Raw genomic sequence first — 21,253 nt, forward strand, 5'->3', positions numbered from 1 at the left:
AAAAGTAATAGTTACAGTGTTCTTTGCATCACAGTTAGTTTTCTACGGTGGGAATAGCACTTGTAGACATCTAGAAACCCAGGTGAAAAGTAAGAAAAAGTCAATTATTCATAAAAAGCAGAATAACCACTGATCATTTTGAAAATATGAACGTACGACTCATATCTAAGGACAAGATTGTTCACTGGGAAAACAAAAACACACTTCTTGACATTTCTCATCTTTCATTGTTCTATTTTGGTGTGTGCTTTGTATGCAACAATTGAATAAATTCCATTGCTATAAACCAACTTCTTCTGAATAGAGCGTGTACATACCTTACCTAGCGTTACGGATGTCTCTCACTTGGTGTTCAATATTTCCATTCTTTCCGTTTCAAATCTTACGTTGTTTGTTTTCTTTTCTTTTTGTCTGGGATAGTCTATATTCTTAGGCATTATTCAAATAGGACTAATTTAAGCTGTCTAGTTTAAACTGCCGAGAAACGTTGAAGTGAACATCAAAAATATCGATATATCTAGATTTCTGAACTCTCGTAACTGCTTTCTCTGCTTAAATTAGGCACTATCCGAACTGATGGGAATAACAACTAAATTGCTATTCTTTTATAAAATATCACGTACCCTTATTTCAAGCTTTTGAAAGTATAATGTGAATTATGTGATATTATGTGCACAATCTGCGGTTGTGAGTTTGGGAAAGTTTTTCTTCTTACGCGTGACGACAGGACGTGAAGTTTTCCTAACAATAATTCGCAATCGCAGATTTATTTGTTCAGAATAAAAAGCAGCGCGTCTAACTAATGAATGTTGTATGCTCTAGACAAAATACCGCATGTTGCAGAGCTACTGTTTGCTTTGAGGTCTAATGTATCGAAAGCCATAGTTTTTTTTGTTTGTTTTGTGGACGTATCTGTTTTGGTTTCTATCGAACTGTGACGAGTAAATGGTATACTTAAATATATGCTTGAACGTGTAGCGGTAATTACACCATCCGGTTTATTGATTCTACTGATGTAAAAGTATTTTTTTCAATTATTTCCTCATCCTCATGTGTTCTATAAATAATAACGAAAGCATATCCGATTATAATGAAAATAGTAAATCATCGAGAAATAATACTTCCATCAAGATGTTTGAAGTAATCTGAATAAGCTCTATTCAAGTTAAAATACTGTAAGCCATTGTAATTATAATAGTTTTCTAAATAAGTTGATGATTCTAGTGTTTTTAAGGTAAATAAATATTAAAAGGAACTTGATAAAATAGCGCATCGCAGAAATGGTAGCAAAAATCTATGAATAATAACCGCATTTTCAACTGAAAATGCGCCTCGTACAATATGATTGCAAGTGATTTAGCCACGTAGTGATTTTTCCCGTTGTTTAATTGCATTTGATATAATAGTTAATAACATTAAAATCTTAGCTAATATAACAACATTTGTTTTTTCATGTTCACCATTTTTCTTCACTTGTACGCTCGTGCCTTGTCAATGTTGGACTTCTCCGTGTCGGAAAACCCGAGGATGCTCTCGATTGCGTTGAGGTGTCCCTGCGAGTTCTCCTTATCCGTTAGGAAGTAGTAGATTGCACTCTTAAGGAACTGCAGTGTAACTTCCGGATCGACCTTATTCTTTGTTTGTTGTGCATCAACCAATCGCTTGTACATGGTCTGAAAAGGATGTGAACACAGTAGTTATAAGGTTATTAAAAATGAAGAAAGTTGCTTAAGGTTGCGAAGCGATAGCAGTGCGGAAAGTAAATTGGTTTAACGGTGCAAGAAAAGGGTAGAGAAAACAAGGGTGAAAAGTTAAAAAAAAGGGGAAAAGAAGGTTAAATAAAAGAATATTTGCCATGCCAGAACACTGCATATTACTAGAACGAAACAAACACGTTGCGTTTGTTCGAAGCGGACGATAAAGTTTGATTTGATAAATTAATCACATGCATCTATTTATACAGAATAAAAGTAGACATTAGATGAATCATGCTAAACTCGCGGTAAAAACCAATGCTGAGTAATTAAAATGAAATCTATAAGTAATGGTAATCAAATAAACAAAAAACAAGAAAGTCTAACGAGACCGCTGTTTCAATTCGGCTACAAACCTTCCGGGCACCCAAAAGCCAGAGCGAGATGGCTTCTTTCGCGCTCAGTAAAACCTGTGAAGTTCCGCTTTCTGGCTGATAGCTTGTATCCTGTAGGGAGAATTAATGGGAATCGAGGAAAAGGATGCAAAAGTTAGAATAAAATCATCGGTGGAGTTAGAGTGTACGTGTGTGTGTCTGATTGTGTGAAGCTAATGCCGAAGCTGATTCCTTACGGTAGATACCGCGGTCGGCCGATTACAAGACTGAGAGGAAATTGGAAATGCAGCAGAGGAAGGCTGTGCTTGAAGTAAGGTTTGTGAAAGTGTTGTCAACAAATCAATGTTAGATATGTGTAACCTTATTTTATTTACTTTACTCCAAAAATATTTAATGTATATAAAAGTTGAAATTGATTGACCGTTTTTCTATTTTTTAATCTGCCCTTTTCCAATAATCAAACTTTGCAACTTAATTCGAAGTTTAAAAATTCTTTAACCAATATGTTAGTACTTCAATGCCAAAACTAAAACTGTCCCCCACATAAGTAAGCATAAGGTTATTAGCAAAGCTATATTCTATATAGATTCTACGTGTTCAATTGTAAAAACACAGAGGTCTGCAGCACAAAAACTGCAAAGGATTTTTGAATAATTCTTATAAATTTTTGTCTACTGAGTTAAAAATAATAATTAGAAGAAATTCACCATGTTAAGTTATCTTGCAAAATTAATTTGTTACTGAGAGGGAAAGCCTCATCGACTTTTTCTGTGTGTGGACTTATTACCATGAACTATTTATTTGATCTATTATGATATCGTCCAGGTGTTTACTGCATTCTGAACTGTAGGTATTTCTTTTTGCAATATGCGCTGCCGCTATAGCTGTTGTTAACGAGAGGTGGATTCCTTCTTTGGCCAGTATAAGTATAACTATAAAAGTGATCTTTTCTGTGCTGTCATGGGAAAAGATAAAATATAACATGAAGGAACGATAATTTAAGGGCCTGCAAATCAGTGGAAACGAAGAATGAAGCTGCGAAATATGGGCTCGGCATTGATTCTACTAAAACGAAGAATATAATGGCTGACAGGGAGACGCTTTAAGACGCTGTTTTTCCCTACGGTTCTGTTCGATCACGAAGCTTGAATGCTAAAGGACCGACGAGCTCTTGACGTCGTTTCATGTAAGATCCTGCGATCAAGTCTTAGCGCGTAAACTAGAGGCATAGAAGCAGCAACCATGCATTGCACTAGGTGTAACTATAAAGTCTACCATTCCAGTGGACTGACCATGTAGTGAGAGAGGCCGGATGAATGATCAGCGACAACAATAGTCAACAGGAAATACGAAGGAGACCGACGACCTCAAGGCGAACTCCGTTTGAGTGCGCTATCGACGAGGCTACTAGATGCAGCTAGTAACGTCAGGGAGTCAATGTTGTCGTTGTTTAAAATTGTTGTCACTAGTGTTGTCCGCTGGATTTTGCGGCGTCATTCCTGAGTGTCTTAGCAATCAAATGGATAGACAACGATATCACAGAACAGAAGTGGAAGTAGAAATCCAAACACGTATTTGCTACTTTCTACAGATACTAGCGGTACCTGGCGGTAGCGAGTCACTTTTTTCCACGAAAACACACGAACACATACGAATGCACACGAAAGCATGTGAAAGTTGCTATGTGATTGGCAGCGAGCGTTCTGCTTATATTGCTGTTATTCACTTCTATTCGAAAACCTTCCCAAAGAAAAATAAAAATAAAAAAGGCTCTGTAACCAGTTTTGATCGTCCACTTCTGTTCTGTGACGATATTTTCAGTATTTGACCGAAATTAATCACTAAGGACCGTATGGATGAATCTTTTTAGATGCGTTCAATTTAACTCAGGTAAGCTGATTCGATTCGAAGGAATATTTTGCGCCAGGAGCTTAAAGTTATAACACTCGGGCACCAACATTCGGCCATATTGCGAAACATAAAAAGCAAAGCAAAGCCTAGGTGCTACATTCCGTTTTCGAAACTTCACCTTCTGTTTTTATACGACAGACTTCGCAGCCAGCTGTTGGAGTACAGGACAATTGCAGGGTCAGTTACCACGATCCTGTTGACTCTAACAGCCTCTCCCAGCCGAGATTCGGACATACGACGGCTGGCTTATTAGGTCAGCATCATACCTCGAGGCCAACTGGGAGGCTATTGCGAAATATTTATTTTAAAATGAGTGGTTTTTGCGTGGCCCATGGAATAAAACACAAGAGTCGCATCTGTTTGTCTCTTAGTTTTACGGCGATAATCGACGGCAGTGCGCACATTAAGAAACATATTGAGATCGTCAGAGTGGAGAACTATGCATCCGAAGAGTAACTTGAAGAGCAAAGGCCTTATATTACTTCCTTGCGGAACGCCATCCAAAAATTTGAATCAAGCCACTACCAGCAACATTTTGCCGAAATCTCAACAGCCGAACGTTCGTTTAAAATGTCGATGGTGTATATTGACGTTTACGGATCTTGGCAACATAAAAAATTTTACCGAACGGTCGGCTGTTGAGATTTCGGCAAAATTTTGCCGAGCTCGGTGCTTTTATTTAAGTGTGTAGCCGTCGGATCCGGCATGTTTTGGCAGCAGTTTGTTTTGAAATGTTTCCTCTTTCAGTGATGAAAAGCTTGTCACGATTCATTTTGTTTCAAAGGTTTTATACTTGATGGAAGATGCGAACCGAAAGTTAATTTTGCACACCCACTTCGAAAATCCGACGTATCGCATACTATCGATCGACAGAATCATTGCAAGCATTCTACAGTAATACCTCGATAAAAGGCAATCTCTAACTTCGATGCAATGTAACTTGATATTGTAATCCTTGGTTAAAAATCGGTTACAAATCTTATATGATATTTGCTATGCCAATTTAGTATGGTTATTTTAATCTACTCGAATTTCCTTAATCCTAAAATTATAAGTCCACCACTAAGCACTCCAAGTACACAGACGGAGGGATCTTTTTTCCATGTGTAGAGTCATCACTGCGTCCAGTATAGTTGATCTACTGTGATATCGCCCGGGTGTTTCCTGTATCCCTGTATGACCTGCACTGCATTTCTTTTTGCTTTGGGGCGAACCAACCACTGGTTGAAAGCCCCAATAAAAAAGTTTATAAATAAAATTCCTTTTTGCTATAATCGCTATTGAGTGAGCGATATGCTTATTAAATTTTATGCGTGCTTGTATGTATTGGGGTTTACCCTTCCTTCAACGATTGATCTACTTTACCCACTTATCCCTCGCTGCCAGTACTATCCCATATTATAACCGTCCCTGGCGAGCACTCATTCGTTCCTCTGACCAGTACACTTAACTATAGGAGGGACTTTTGCACTGGTCAAGAGGCTTCAGTGGGTAAATATAGAATTCAGCATGAAGGAAGGGTAAATAAGGGGCCTGAGAATAAACCCATACTAAAGTCACTTGGCATCGAATGGCATGATTCTACTAAGATTCGAACCCACGACCACTCGCTTGTCAAAGCAGACTCGGTAACCTTGCGGCTACGGGCCCCCCGGACGGAGGGATCACTCGCAAGAATGGGAAAGTTTTCTCTGATTCTCATCGACGATTGCTAACAACCAGTTTCGGATAAGCTATCAATTGTGTGACTGATAACACTTCAAGTGTTCGGACAGAAGGGTCAGTCATGCGGGATGGCTTCACCGAGACGGCACGTAGTCGATTGTACGGGTGATGGCACTCCAAGTCTTCGGACGGAGAGATCACTCAGACAGGAAAGTTTTGCCTACTACCGCCACCATGACTCGCAGTTGTATGGCTGATAATACTCCAAGTCCACGGACGGAGGGGTCACTCCTGCACCAATATGCTCATACGACGAAAAACATGGCCAAGGTTTTCAATATCACAGGGTGAAAACTAAGAGGATTATTGCCAATGCCAGATATCAATTTCACTTAGATTTAAACGTCTCGCCGTAAAGAATTCGCTGCTTGTTGGGACAAGAAACTTTAGTCATTTTTTCTGGCACACTTCCCTAAAACAGACATCACATTGGACTAGGTTTGATCGCGTTCGTAAGAAATTTGTTGGCACGAGGGGGCTTTGTTACTTCCCAAATAAGGACACTAAAATGGTCTAGATTTAATCGCGGTGTTAAGAAATCTTGTTGAGATGAGGAGACTTTGACGTTAGTTGTGGTTTACTTCCCAAGCACAGATATCAATTTGGTATAGGTTTAGAAAGACGCCTGAAAGACGTAGTCCTACTTCAAAACAAAAGGTAAAGATTTGTAGTAATGCTGGTGTAGGCGTAAATAGCTGCGGGGCTAGTATGGTGATGTATCTAATGCTCTCGTAGGTCCTTGAGGCCTTTTGTGTTTTAGTTCCAGTTTTTGGACCGTTTCTTCGACAGTCACCAGAAGTGAATAAAACTACGATCAACAAGCCATAATCATTGGTCAAGGCACACGAGCCTATGTCAACGTAGAAGCCCTTACAATCGGTGGCCAGAAACGTCATGACGATTTGGGTCCTAAATAGTATGGGTAGCTTCCCGGACAAAAGCTCTATAAAAGCACTGGTCGAGATGATGCCCATAGCAAGTTCAAAGTTTTGCCGTCAAATTCGTCAAAAAGCTTATGATCAGACAAGGTATTTGTAACTGCAGATAAAAAAATCATGTTTTTGGGACAAATAATTCTATGGATTTCCAAATGTACAAGCTGGAGTGATGGTTGGTAAACGGCTGGATAATGCATTAAATAAAGCCCATAGTGGTTCTTTTAGCATCTTATCCAGCAACTCCTATCTCTACCTCCTCGTGGTACCAACCGGGATATGAGCATCCTTAGCGGAGATCGGGTAAACAGCCTCGGTGGAAACTAACGTCGTATGCTGATAGGGAAGTGGGAATCATCGTCCTCGTGTCAGTGTGGGACGCTAAACAGTACTGTCACGAAGATCATTTGGCGATATAAGGGTTGGTGCAGGCCTTACAAAGCCATCTGTAAAAGATCGCCCGCCACGGAAGAATCTGGAACGATTCAAGTTAGCTGCAGTCGCTACTGAGTATGTGCAATGCCTTGAGGCAGCGCTACCGGGTGAGGGACAGCTGAACGAAGCCCCACTCGAGGTATGCTGGTATTGTGTTAAAGCAACCATCAACAGCGCAGTGGAAGATGTGTTTGGGTTCGTTGAAAGGAGTCGACGTAATCACTGGTTTGACCAGGAATACCAGAGGATGTTGGACGTGAAGAATGCTGTGGGGGCGTCGATGCTGCAGCAGAAGACGCGTCAAAACTTGGAACGATATAGACAGAAACGAAAACAGCAAATTCAGTTTTTTTCTGGATAAGAAGCGCCACCTGGAAGAAATGAAGTGTCTGAAAGTGGAACAGCTGTATCGTTCTCAGATAATCCTTGGCAGTCTATCGCCTATCGGCAATAGCAATGACAATGACGTCGAGTAACAATTGCAGCAGATATATTCTAGCTAGAAGTCGTGCTTACTACGGACACTATAAGACCCTATTCACCCCCGTATCAAAAGTATCATGTATAAAACGCTATTAAGACCGGTAGTCCTCTACGGGCATGAAACGTGGACAATGCTGGATGGGGACTTGAAAGCCGAATGTCGTTTGAATGTCGTGTACTTAGGACCATCTTTGGCGGTATATGTGAGAATGCTCTATGGAGGAGAAGGATGAACCACGAGTTGACGCAGCTTTTCGGCGAACGCAGTATCCAGAAAGTTGCTAAACTCAAAGGGTACAATGGGCGGGACATTTTGTGAGAATGTCGGACAACGACCTAGCTAAAATGGTGTTCGCTTCGCATTTGGTAGGTATTTTACCAAAAATAATAGACTAAAACACTATATGCATAAATAAATACTACTGAATGTGAATAATCATAGTTTAGTTTCGGCAAAGATACGTTATTTCATCAACGCAGGAAACAGTAGAAAAAAGTTACCAACGGGCGTAGGAGATACTCTTGCAAAGGCTTACATTTTGCAGGTGCAGATATTTGCCAAAATGCCAGATTGTCCTTCTCATTGGTGAGATGTTTTTCGAAAATATCTGTCTATCGTTTCAAAAACTGTTTACCTTTAAAACATACGCCTAATATTATTTCTTATTTATCCGTTTAAACAACTTTGAAAGTGTTAGAGCATCAACCATGATTGTTTACACTCGCTTGAGTGCATTTGAAAGAGTAACACAAACTTTGGGTCAAAAACTGGCAAACTAAAACTCTTAAATGATGTGTAATCACCTGCGTTCGCCTGCAAAATGTTTTCGTTATATATTGCACAATGGTCATGAAAGAAAGATGAGAGCCCACATCGTACCCGATGTGAAATGAACCGTTTCACATAAAGCAGGTTTAAGGCTGCAACGCTAGGGTGAAGTGAACTATCTCTAATCCATCGAGACGTATCTAGTTGGTGATTTTTTCCTAGTGCACTCATTTTCAAAGCTGAACTATATCGAATTGTACGAAATGCATCGTTTACCTTATGTGGAGCAAACAAAATGTGTTATCGTTACTTGGTGCTAGTTCATTAGTACACGTACACAAGCAAAACTGGCGAGACGTTTAGATTGAACGTGTCAAGAGCAGTGAGTCGGAAAAAAACCAAGACAGAAGCAGTCGGTTTGGCAAGAAGAGTTGGAAAAATTAAATATTTTGCTATAACTTAATGGTGATTGCCTTATTTTTATACATTAATTTCATAGACAGCCAGTATGTTGTTCTGGAATCTCATCTTGCAGGCCGAATGCTGAAAACTTTGACAACGATCACAGTATCACAGTATCGACTTACCCGTATGTTCTCCAATTCTTCCTGGGTCACCTGGAGCTGTTGCATTAGTTCTGGTACCGACACCCGGCTAGGGGACTGACGTGCCATTTCGACGGCACGATCAGCCGGCTGGGCTTTCTCACCACCCTGCCCTTTGGTGTACATGTGGAGATAAATCTTGTTTGCTTTGTCCTCATGGGCCTGAAGCTGTGCATGGAGCTCCTCAAGCTGTTTTTCCAACTCACGAATGCGCTCCTTAGCCTGAAATGGTGCATGCAGTGAGAATTTAATTACGAACCTCTCTCCGTTGGAATGGTACTCACCTGCTCATAGTCAGGAACCAGATCACAGTATCTGCTATTGGATTCGGCTAACTTTTGCAACAGTGCTTCGATGCGGTCATTGTTGGACATCCGAATATCCTGTTCCTCTGCCTGATGCTCTTTGACCAGTTCTTCGATGCGCGTCTCGTACATTTCGATTAGCCGTTGTTTCTCGGCATTCATGTCCTCGTCGCTTCCGCAAGCACGATCCTGCGTGTGCACATATGAATCTTTCGAATGAATTGACGAAGTTGTAATATCCTCGAAATGGCCGGAATCGGCAAACGAGCTTTGCATTTCAGACGTAGACAATTTATCGATGAACTGAACCTGGTGAATGCCATGATTGTGGAGCTGATGTCGAGGACTGGCCTTGACCCCATCGTCGGGTTGATCTACAATCGGCGAAATACCTTGTGAGCTAGGTGTATTCGCATCGTTCGTAGTATTTTCTCGCACAGTCACGGCATCGCTAGAGTTCGACCGTTCCTCCGGGGAGCTCAGGGATGCCTTGAATAGTCTCAATTCAACAACCTCTTTGGTAAGTCTTAATATTTCACTATCCCGCTGTTCCAAGTCCATGCGGGCATGGGTGAGCAGTTCCTTTAGTCGCCTAATCTGACGCTGAGCCCGCTGGGTCGGGGTAAGATAGTCCTCCCCCGTTTGGCCAGCATGGCTCGAGCAGTGCACTACGTATTTCATCTTACGTCCACTGAACGTGGTTCCATTGCGTGCGACATACGGATGATCGCACGACATTCCGCTCGCGATCGAGCTGCTGTAGCTGTGCAGTGAGTCCAAATCGTCGTCCAGATAGCTGGTGCCGGGTGATTCCGGCGACACCGGTGGCGTCTTCGGGCTTAGGCTGCTCTTGCGTAGACCCGGGTTGTGTCCCACTATCCCGGGGGCCGATTCGCTGGGCGTGTGCGGCCGGCGAGGCGATCTCTGGGCGCTGTTAGTACAACTGACACTGTGACCGGAGTTGATCAGATTCAGAGACTGGAAGAAGACAAAGAAAGAAGAGAATGAGTTCGATGATAATAATAAACATGTGTAATATTTTGTCGAACTATTTTATTCACTATGTATATTTTGTAGATAACCAGTTTATTACAGAATGGCGATAGAAGATTTATGTAGAGGCTCAGAATTATCAAGATCCATTATTATCAAGATCCCCAGACATCGCTCGAGCATTCACTTATGTTGAAATCGACTATTTTGGACTGATCTGTGCTAGAATCTGCAAACCGAAAACTTAGAGAAACCTCGATCAAAGAAATCAAACTCTCGCATGAATCTTCACTAACGTGGAGACCACTTTGGAAATTCTTTAGCGCTGCTGCGTCCCACATGGGTGGCGTATGGAAGCGACTCGTTTGGTCGGTCAAGGTGGCGACTGAAGTAGTTCTGGAGGTAACCCTCGAACCGAATGACGAGACCTTGGAGACTGTCATTTTTAAAGCAGGGGTCAGATGTAGACTGGTCACCTTCATACCACTTGAGCAATGACGCCAAATCATTTTTTATGGGCCATAAAAAACTAAATTCAAATTTGGGACGAAATTACTCAGTGGTGCGTATCGGTTATGTATGTTGGTTTTGAAAAGCATTTGCGGAAAGCAGATATGCAGATGGAAACGGTGAATGATTTGAACTTAATTTGCCATTCATTTCGATGACGATGATTTTCTGCATAAAAGTCGAGCAACCACAGCTCGGTTGTGTGAAAGGACAAAACGATCAGACAATAAACTGGAGGGCGCGGGCTTGCTAAACTGAAACTCATTCGAAAACACAAAAGAACGACTTGCATAAAAAGTATACATAACAAAACCGTAAACAATAAGGAAGCATGAATCACCTAAGATGGTCAATCAATTGTGCTCGGAGGCAAATAGAAGGAATGATGTTATTTGTTGAATTACTATTTGAGTATAATGAAGATAAAGCTATAGTCCAAAGTAGCATAAATAAACATCATATTGCGTAATTAAATAATACAAACAATGCACAAGTTTATTATTGCTAATGCTAACTAACTCTGTTAACTGCTATCGACACTTAATGGTGTGCCCATATTCAATTGTGTAGTCTATTGCGGGTTAATTATTTTACTGAATTCAACAATCAGTGCTAGGCTAGAATTTTTGTTCTGTTTTGCTATGCAGTATAATACTTTTATTTTTGCTACGTTATATATCGGTGCATTAAAACAAAAACCAATTTTATTTAGGGTCTGGTGCTGCTTTGTCGTAATAATTGCCTATTCCCGTTCTATCCAATAGAAATTATTACAAATATCGATGTTTTCTATGACACACAATGTAAAATTGGCTATTCCCTAATATTCTAGTTTGGTGGCTATCATGTGCAATCAATAAAAGTGAGCTGTGACCTAATTAAATGTTTTTTTTTCATCATTAAAGAATTTTTAGCAGCCAGATTTCCCACCTTCCTTCGTGTGACGAAGTAAAAATGCCAACAAGTCGTTTCAATTCCCGTCATTCATAAAATGAAAGTAACGCACGCAACGCATTGCCGTTCGGGATTGAGGAAAATCTTGCATAACCAGTAGAGATTTTTGCAAAATGACGTTTACCGTATCGTCCTACACAAATACATTCGCGCTCATTTCGTAAACATTGTTGTGATTTTTGGTTCGGACGAAGGAAAAGTTTGATGCACGGACTTAAAATCGATACGACGAATTTAAAACCAGAGTAAGCGGTGTAATTTCTTTAAGATGCCAATAATAATAGCTTTTTAGTGAAAATTAAAGTACACGGAACGGACGGTATAAGTGTGTTTGAGCCAAATCAGGACAAGAACTTTTGGATTATTTCTTGAATTGGTATTATTTTTCTGCTTATCTTTTTCGTTTCCCTACTATCAAAGTTGTTATAAAGAAGTTTTGACAACTGATATACAACAAATTTCAGTCGAAAATAAGTTTCTGTAACCAAAAGTACTATAAGTGTGCTGCTTGGGTTCATTTTTGTACAGAGATAATAAGGTAGCCCCTGGCTCTGATCATGGGAGTCCGGCTGTAGTCGCGCGTGCTTTGACATAAATCGCATTTTTTCAAAGGAATTTAGAGAGTGATGTGTAAATACACATGTAGTCACGAATAAGGAACCATTTTTGTTTATTGATAATCAAATATCGTGATTTCCGATGCAAATAGTACTAAATTCTAATGTTTTAGGTCGAGTAATACAACACAGCTCACCAAGAAGAATGCGTTAGTTTCTGTAGGGGAAATGTGTATAATGTGCCCCCCCTAAGAATAAATGGATATATCTCCGTTATACTTCCCCAAATTAACGTTACAACTACGTGTATATGTTGATATTTAAGCTGACAACCAATTGCAATTGGTTATTTCATTTAGTATTGTGGAATAAACATGCTAGGAATTATTTAAGAAAAGCACCTAAATGTTGTGTTGCTCATCTGCGCGGGGTAAAATGCCCCACCTGCGGTATAATATGCCCAATGCGGTAATTTGAGTATTTCTACCAGTGACAGACCAACTCTATTTTGTAGAAAGTAAAACTATTTCCTTTGTTTTGCAAAATATCGTTATTTTATGTAAAATAACCCTAGTTTCGGCCTTCTGGTGCACTTTTTCTTTTCTGCATGGGGCACATTATACTGCAGCTGTGGCGTTTTGTACCGGGTAGTCGAATAACCTAGAATTTGGACGTTGGTAATAAATTATTCCCACCACGGTTGCTCTACAATACTAATTGAATTAAATAATGGCAATTGGCTTCAACTTAGATCTGTTTACCTATGTTTATAGCCACATTTGCAAGGGGGGCAAATTGCACCACTGCAAGTGGGACATATTGGCCTGCTTTTACTTATTTGAAAAAATATTAAATGCTAAAGCAAATCAAGCGTTTCATACCGTTATTTTTGGCAGGGATGTCTTTTTGAAGTTCACTTTAGGCAATCGAATCGCAACAACCGGTTATTTACAGATTTTGACAAGAAAATAGCTTATGGAAATGGCTCCAAAAGTTACATCGGAAGCTGCTCAAAAACAAATTTATTTTTGTTTTGTTTTTACAGCATGTGACAACTGTCATATTTGCATAGTAGGCTAGTTCCATCAAATACTATGGTTTCTGGGTGGTTTTGCATTTTGATTTCGCTTGTTTAGCGAAAAACGAAGGGGGGCACATTAGCCAGGGGGGGCACGTTATACACAATTCCCCTATGTGTGAGTGCAGTTACATGAAGCGCTGTTTCACACTATCTGTGTTTAATTCTTATTGGAATATCCGAATATTCGAGTTAGTCGATACTAAGAGACTTCGCGGGAGGTTTAATGAAACCGCACGTAGCTTTCGACAGATTAAAAAGCAAGCCTAGGTGCTACGTTCCGTTATCGAAACTTGACCTTCTATTTTCATCCGACAGACTTCGCAGACAGCTGTTAGAGTGCAGGACATTTGCAGGGTTGTCTGTATTTGTTGTATTGATTTTAACAGCCTCTCCCAGCCGAGATTCGAACATACGACGACTGATCTATTAGGCCTGCATCATACCTCGAGACCAACTGGGAGGTTTTCGACAGATTATATCAACCGTTAAGATCCATCCAATCTTTTTCTAGCTCCCCTTTCTACTAACAACAATTCCTTTCCCGAAATGCTTGTGAAAATGTAAAGGATTACCAAATGTTCAGTAGCAACAAGTATTGGACTAACATTACTTCCCATCCCACCAGGACTCGCATTCGGTCGTGGCCGATAAGGCTGTATAACCAGGAATAGCGTGCTGTCCCAAGTATGCTTTTACCAGTCATCATTTTGAAATTTGCATCGGTTTACATGTTTATAAAGAACAACTGATGCAAGTTTCGTCAAAATATTCCACCACGTTGCGGAGAAGTACAGAATGGAACTTGAACGACTTAAAAAAATCTTCCACAAACACCTGGAAAATCCAGAGTGGTCTGGATCAAAGTTGGCGAAAGTGGTAAAAATGCCGATATCATCAGTGTGTATTGCACACTGTGTAATGCTCTGAAAGAATATAAGGAGAACCTAGGTGTGGGAAACCGGCAAAAACTATTAAGAAAGCCTGAACTAGGGACCGAGAGCTGAGAGGAAAGACATTGAGATGCTTTAAGTCCAACACTGGTATCTCCATCTGGGATATGGCGAGAAGGTGCGATGCGAACTATCAAACTACGCGGAATATCTTCCTCGATCGCTCGAGAAGGGTCTTACAGTGCCAGTAAACATCTGAATCGGTACTTGAAGTAGAATTTGGTAGCCAAGAAGTGTGAAAATGGATTTTAAACAACTGTCCTGTCAAAAATTTTACATTGCAACTGGGCGTGGTGATGTGCCAGGCAAGTAGGGTAAAGAACCGGTTTTAAGCAGTCTAAGCGGGTCACTGATTGTTTTACCTTATTACAAGCGATGGGTTGACTAAGTTGGGGATATCAGTATACCAATCTTCTTGCTACCTTTAGTTCTTCAAGCTGTTACCATTGGAAGACACCATTGTTGAGCTAAACTTTTGATTTTTCGCTTTAAAAGTTAGAGCGATGGAACTAATTTTGATCAGACCGAACATATTTTCACCCTCAAGGTGATTTTTTAAGCAATCCTGAAATCTGAATTTTTATACGCTCCCATAAAAAATCCCTCGAACTTTTCCCCCTATTCAGCGTTCCTATCCGCGACCTACTAATCGGCATCTGCTTTAATAGTTATTTTTGGTCGGTAGATGCGTAAAATACCATCTCTCTAAATTGTTTTTCGGCGCGTAGACTGACCGCACCGTTCGGCAAACGATATTCGTCGTCTCTTTAATTCTCTAGTGTTCTTATGGGAAACTGCGAGTTTGACGTCTCAGTCGCTGTTCATAAGGATGGTGGGAGAACAAAAGACGCAAACATAGCAGTGCACACGGTCCGACTCAGAATAGTGTTGTCTAAGCAAATAACATTGAAACACATCGTTGCTTCATTAAATCACTGAGGAAATCTTCGAAAACTATTGAAAATGCGGTCTTTCTGTTGTTTTTAATAAAGAAAAATTAATTATGAACATACATTTATCTTGGAAGTATTGAACCACGTTTTCACCATTGGAGGTTTCAGTTAAATTCAAACTTAAATTCTTATTTCCAGAACCGAAATAGTGTCTTGGCAACACGATAGTTAATCAGTTATGCTGCAGCTGCTGCCATTGGTGAACAGGTTTCGTCAATTCAGAATTTATTTTCAGTTTTGTTATAAAATAATAAAACTTTCGGCCTTAGCCTTAGATAATAGAAAAAAAGATAGTGAATAATATGGTATGTGACAATTGAGTGCTTGACTTTTAGAGTGGTTGTAATCAGTGCTGAAAAATGTGATGGATTCGTTAGTAGCGAGGTGGCGATTGCCTTCAGCAGCTGAAAAATGTACGTTTTTGGACAACAATTTTTAATTCATCATATTTCTTGTCGGAAACACAGTAAATTGTGTTTGTGTAAATTTAAACTATGGATGAGTGATTTGTGAAGATGTTCTAATCAAAAGATTTTGAAAATTTGAATATAAAAATGCATTTTCGGCTCATTTATTTTCAACTGATTAAAATAGATGACACTGCTTAACTCGTTCCTTACCCTGTAAGTTCGTATTTGCTGATAAATTCACAAAGAAGACCGCGATCTGGCAAGGAATATGTAGTTCTAGATTGAATACTGAGCTTTTCATCACTTCCCCAATAATGGCATCAAGTTTACACATGGAAGAATGCTTTAAGAAACGAATTTTACCATTCATTCGTAAACATAAGGGTAACGTTATACCACAGACAAACAGACGAGACACTCGCTTTATTTCCATCGTCCAATAAAAAACCACTTATTTTTCAAAAAAGCATGTTTCGCAACATGGCCGCATAGTGGTGCGCGAGTGTCCCTTCAAGTTTTCAGTATAAAACCATACAAATGTAAAAATCCTACAGTATAAAACTCTGCAAATGCAAGCTACTCCGCAACATGCATAACAGAGGGTGCTTCTGTGCAAGTAAAATGTATAGGACGATGGTTTTTAAAGGATTTTCTTCTATGTGTCTTGTCAGTTCGTCAGTGGTTATTCGCTGGCTTTTTAGCTAGCTGTCACTACTTTAAAGTGGTGCAAGAGTGGTATGCAGCTAATGATGTCGATTTCATGCCAAAAGAGATGACTGCAATCTGCAATCCAGTCATTTATGGGGTGCCAGGCTTTAGCTTTGTTGAATCTATATTTTGAGCGCTGTGTCAAGACAAGAGCCGGTTGAATGTTCTAATTATTTTCTATTCGCCATTAAATGTTGAGCTAACTGAGCGTCAAATATTTTGTCTGGAAATTTATAAATAGAATTAGTCCAAAATTTATTTCAATTATACACAGTTTTCGTCACGACTGAGTGATCTCAACCACGCATAATGAAAAGACTAATACAACTCAAGTATCTATGTGTTACCAAGCCTTCGCAGGCTTAGCATTCCAATGCCAAAAGCGATACTGTTAGAACAATAGTTAAAATAAAGGTTATGTTTTATGCATCGTTCGTTACTATGAAGAAAAAAATGAATACGAAGCTCTATTTAATAAATTATTGTAACATCAAATAGGTAACGATAAAAGATTGATATTGAAAAATAAATCGAAACTAGTTTCTACGCTTGAAAACCTACCCTCATATTTTTGTTTGTCATTCATCGTCGCCAGCCCTGTTTAAAATAAAAATAATCACTCACTATTTCCTTCTAATTCACTCAGTTAGCAAACTTCCTTAGGATTCGGAAGTTATTCGAGTTACTGGGAAAAGATTGTTGTGATTCAGTCACTTTACACTTGTGTAATTTCACGTCACTACAGTCTTGCTCTCACTTTGCTTGATGGTCTAACTGTCAATCGATACAAATTACGCGTAAACTTTTCTGCAAAAAGTAAACCTAATTTTTCCCGATGCCAAGTTTAACTAACACACACACCGAAAAAGTCACTTGATTGGTGGTACCACTTGCTGCTACCCCTCTATTTTCTGCAACCACTTGAATATGTCCTTATCGATTTCACTCGGTTGTTCAACAGTGCATTTCCGTTCAATTCGAATTGAGCACACACTAATTCAAATAATTTGAAAATTATACGTGGTCCCAACACTTTAACACCCCTCAGGGATCAACCCCGAGGCCACGGTGGTTGTCTTCGGTAGCACATGCTGCTGCAAAGCTGCAACCGTTGGCACTGGCACCGTAGGATCCTGCACTACCATCTAGCCTAGCCGTCCGACCTGAGGACGCGAGGGCGATCGATGAGGTTCGTGTGCGGTCACGCTTCATGAAACTTAAAGTTCTCAGCGAAATCACGCAAAAATTTACTTTTAGTTGCGCCCGAAAGCAACGGTGCGAACAGATAATAATCAAGGAGGTCGCGTAATCGACGTCTTTGGCAAACTCGACTAGCCAATATTGGTGGTACGAATTCGCCAATTCGTCCGGACACGACCGTCGTCGGCGACGTCAGTATTACTGCAGGTGCAGTGCAATAATGATGCCTAGCAGGGGGTGCCAGCTTCTTCTAGGTATCACAATCAAAACTAAAGAGAAGCCTCCGGCGGCGAAGGAATGTTGCAATGAGTGGGTGTTAGTACCACTGGTGGATCAGCGAGCGAGAGTTAGAGATTCGGTCTTGTACATCTTCTTAGTTGCGCTCGATTAGCTGTGGTGTTGCGTTGGGACGGGCAAATCGACACCGATTAGAGTAAAAGTCTGGCAATAACTTATTGGTAACTTTTAAGACTAGTATTGATCGAATCTCAAGAACAAAAATTTTTGGGACAATTAAAATTTTGATTTATTTGAAGAAAAAACGATGTGAACATCCCTAGTAGCCGGCAAAAAAACTATTTCATAGTCCTGCATTTGTTTATGGTAGTAAATAAATATGTACTAAATCTGCAGTACGTTTTGCTTCTATGGAAACCGAACAAGCAATAAAAATAGCCTGCCGAGTAAGGTTTTTTTTGCTGAATAACACGAGTTGTAGAAAAAACACAACAACATCAAAGCCACTAGGTACATGAGATGTGCTTACTGAGTCTTCACAATAACCCCCCACAGAAGAGCAACATAAAAAATGGATTTGTGATAGGGAAATCACAGCTAGTCGTTTAGATTTTCAACATAGTAGCATAGCGCAGAGCATAGCAATAATGCTATCGAAGATCTGCATGGATGCAAAATGGAAAAGCATAGTGCACAACCGAAAATGACAAGTGTTTGAAATAGCTGCATACATAAGTAGTTCAGAAATGGGGTAGATTAGTGGAAAATGAAAGCACGCGAACGGTGTTTACCTGTGTACGAAAGGTGTTTTCACTTGATTGATGAATGAATGCAACTAGAGCTAGTGAAGGTGACGAGGGAATGCTTTAGTGCATCTAAGCCGTGTTGTATTACGGTGATTGTTGTTGTTCGCCATTATAGATGGGTGAAACTACGCAACTGTAACCACTAAGATAATATGAACTTTATTTCCATCGTTCGGTCGATTGGTTTACAAATGCTTTTTAAATATGATATGAATGCTGGTTGAATGGTTTGTTTTTTTAACCTTTAAATAATTGGATCAATCTCTCTCATTCTCTAACATGCTTGTTCATATTGTCCGAGCTTGCGATGTCTATAACGTTTGCATTCACTTGTTTGGTTATAATAATATATTTTTTGTTTGCTTTATAAGTATTTTTAAAATGTTGTAAAACATGTCTGCAGCGGATAACATGGAATGCCTGTTACATTTTACGAGAGATTTGAAAACAAAGGGTAATTTAATTCGATATACTTAAACAGTGGAACAGGTTCGTCGAGGAATCTAAACAAATGACGAAAATAATAAAAAAATAGTTTTGTGTAAAGATTTGTTCATTACACCATTCAGTCTAAGGTATCGTGAAAAAGTTCAGCCACACAGTCATCACGCGATGAACAAAAGCCTGGTTTTTATAGCTTTGTAATAGTACAAGAAATGTTATGGCTGACGTTTGAGTTTATCGTCTTATCCATAGGTAAAGTACAGATGGATTTGCCCTAATTAGTGTATCCTTATGTAGACTAGAAACATGTAAATTCCATATTGTGAAGCTGACAACGTATCTGTTGCCACTAGGGCATCAGCATATATCTTCAAGTTGCATTCATGAGCTTTTCAAGAAAAATATTAAATTCAAGCTCAAAGGTTTTTATGAGCGCAAAAATATTAAAAAATTTCTGCATAAAGGTGCGTATACCAAATAGGCTCTATTTTTTATATTTTTCATGAAAAGCTCAGATTTTTTTATGACATTTAACAACATATAACCGTGTTTGCAATTATCGTGGAATCACCGATGTAGCGGCAATATTATTCGAAATAATTGCTTTGAAAAGCATACTTTCTGGCGTGTAAAACCATATCTCTTCATATTGACATGGTTTTATGTCTGGCCAATCGATTATTACAAATTTATTACCTTTCACGTTTACTTGTTTTACACAATTTGAATCGCGACCCCATTTTGATATGGCCTATATTGACCTTAAAGCAACCTTTGATACAATGGAGCATCGTGTTTTTTACAAAAACTGTGCCATCTTGGGATTCAATGGCTTATCGTATCTTAACCTATCGCATAACGTGACAAACTGAAAGTATATATCTGTTCGCCACTAAGTAACTTGAGTGGTGTACCCCAGAGGAGTAACTTGGGACCCCTGCTGTTCACTATATTTCCAATAATGTTGCTTGTTTGCTCGATTTGTGGTGAGGTGTATCGAAGACTGCTATCAGAAGACGTTAAGCTCCAAAGGGTCGAAGAAATAAGCGACTTAATCGTCAAAGTTTTATAATGAAAATAGCCAATGATTTCAACGACTGAATGGATTAAACGCTTTATGAATTGAAAAATTTAACCCACCTCGGCTGACAATGGAAAAAAATTGCAAAAGATGTTCGATTGCAACAAGTTTTCTTCAAATTCTACGTTTGCTAAGCTTTCTACAGAAACGCTTCGACGCCCTGCCGGGCGGTTTTGAGGCAATTCGCCGTAATCTTTGCCATGACCCATGAAAAGATGGATGTCGCCATATTCTTCAACTCTTTCGTGGGCTTAACGTTCGACTGTTTTTCTGTTTATAGCCACGAAATTGTTTCACTAGATCCTTTGTTTGAGGTTCACCCAAAAATTTTCTATCGGCCGAAACTGGGGGACATTGGGTAAAAGAGCAGTGTTCGGTACAACATTTATCTGCAGCCCTCAGTGATATCTTGTCATAATGGACTGAGGTAAGGCCCGGCCAAAAGACCACACCCTCCCTCACGTGATACTGTTTAATGAAGGCGGCGGAATTTCCTGACGACACTTCGTACTGTATATCGGTCTTTCTCTTCAGTTTCTGCCTTTGCGTCTATCTTTTTCTCTCTCTTACTTACTCTCTTGCACACAATTTTCACGAAAACGTGCATACTTTAACATCAGCAAAAAATAATACCAGTAAAGTTTTTTCATACTTTTAGGTATATATAAAACACGATATATAAAACACGATTCTATTGAAAATTTGAAACAAATGATACTCGTATTAATGTGCAACCAGTGCTTAAAAAATCATACGATTGGAGAGAACCTGAAGAAGCAGTGGAAGCACATCCACGATACGATCAGTACCAGAGCACGATAAGTATTGCATATTTTGTCTGCTGTGCCAATAGGCTAGTGAGTAACTAGAAGTGCCAACGAGTGACGGATAGTTACTACTGCCACCTTAGAACAAGGAGCGATATCAAGAGGTTAGAGCTGTCGAAAAGAGACTTCACCATTGAAACAAGCGTCAGCACTAGAAAAGCAATCTTGCGGTGTGCTTCTTTGGGCGTGATACGAGAAGTCTCTTTTAAACACAATCAAGAACCGAATCGTGCCAACTAACATGCCACGATGAGGAGAACCTGATTACCGAGGACTCGAAACACG

At 39.7% G+C, this 21,253-nt stretch overlaps 1 protein-coding gene across 3 annotated transcripts in view; it reads right to left on the reverse strand.

Moving 5' to 3' along the window:
- Positions 1–220: 220 nt before the first annotated feature.
- Positions 221–21,253, reverse strand: part of LOC128744624 (protein quick-to-court) — a 64,752-nt gene continuing 43,719 nt past the window's right edge. For 2 of the 3 annotated variants that reach the window (XM_053841771.1, XM_053841772.1), the window contains exons 3-6: positions 9,237–10,235; positions 8,935–9,174; positions 2,111–2,200; positions 221–1,673 (exon numbers count right to left, since the gene is read on the reverse strand). In XM_053841771.1, coding sequence (XP_053697746.1) covers positions 1,470–1,673; positions 2,111–2,200; positions 8,935–9,174; positions 9,237–10,235 — 1,533 coding nt within the window. In that variant the 3' untranslated portion in view covers positions 221–1,469. The remainder of the gene's footprint in view (positions 1,674–2,110; positions 2,201–8,934; positions 9,175–9,236; positions 10,236–21,253) is intronic. The other variant, XM_053841773.1, reaches the window with a different exon arrangement.

Source organism: Sabethes cyaneus, chromosome 3 (genome assembly GCF_943734655.1).
Source record: "Sabethes cyaneus chromosome 3, idSabCyanKW18_F2, whole genome shotgun sequence".
Classification (NCBI taxonomy): Eukaryota; Metazoa; Arthropoda; class Insecta; order Diptera; family Culicidae; genus Sabethes; species Sabethes cyaneus.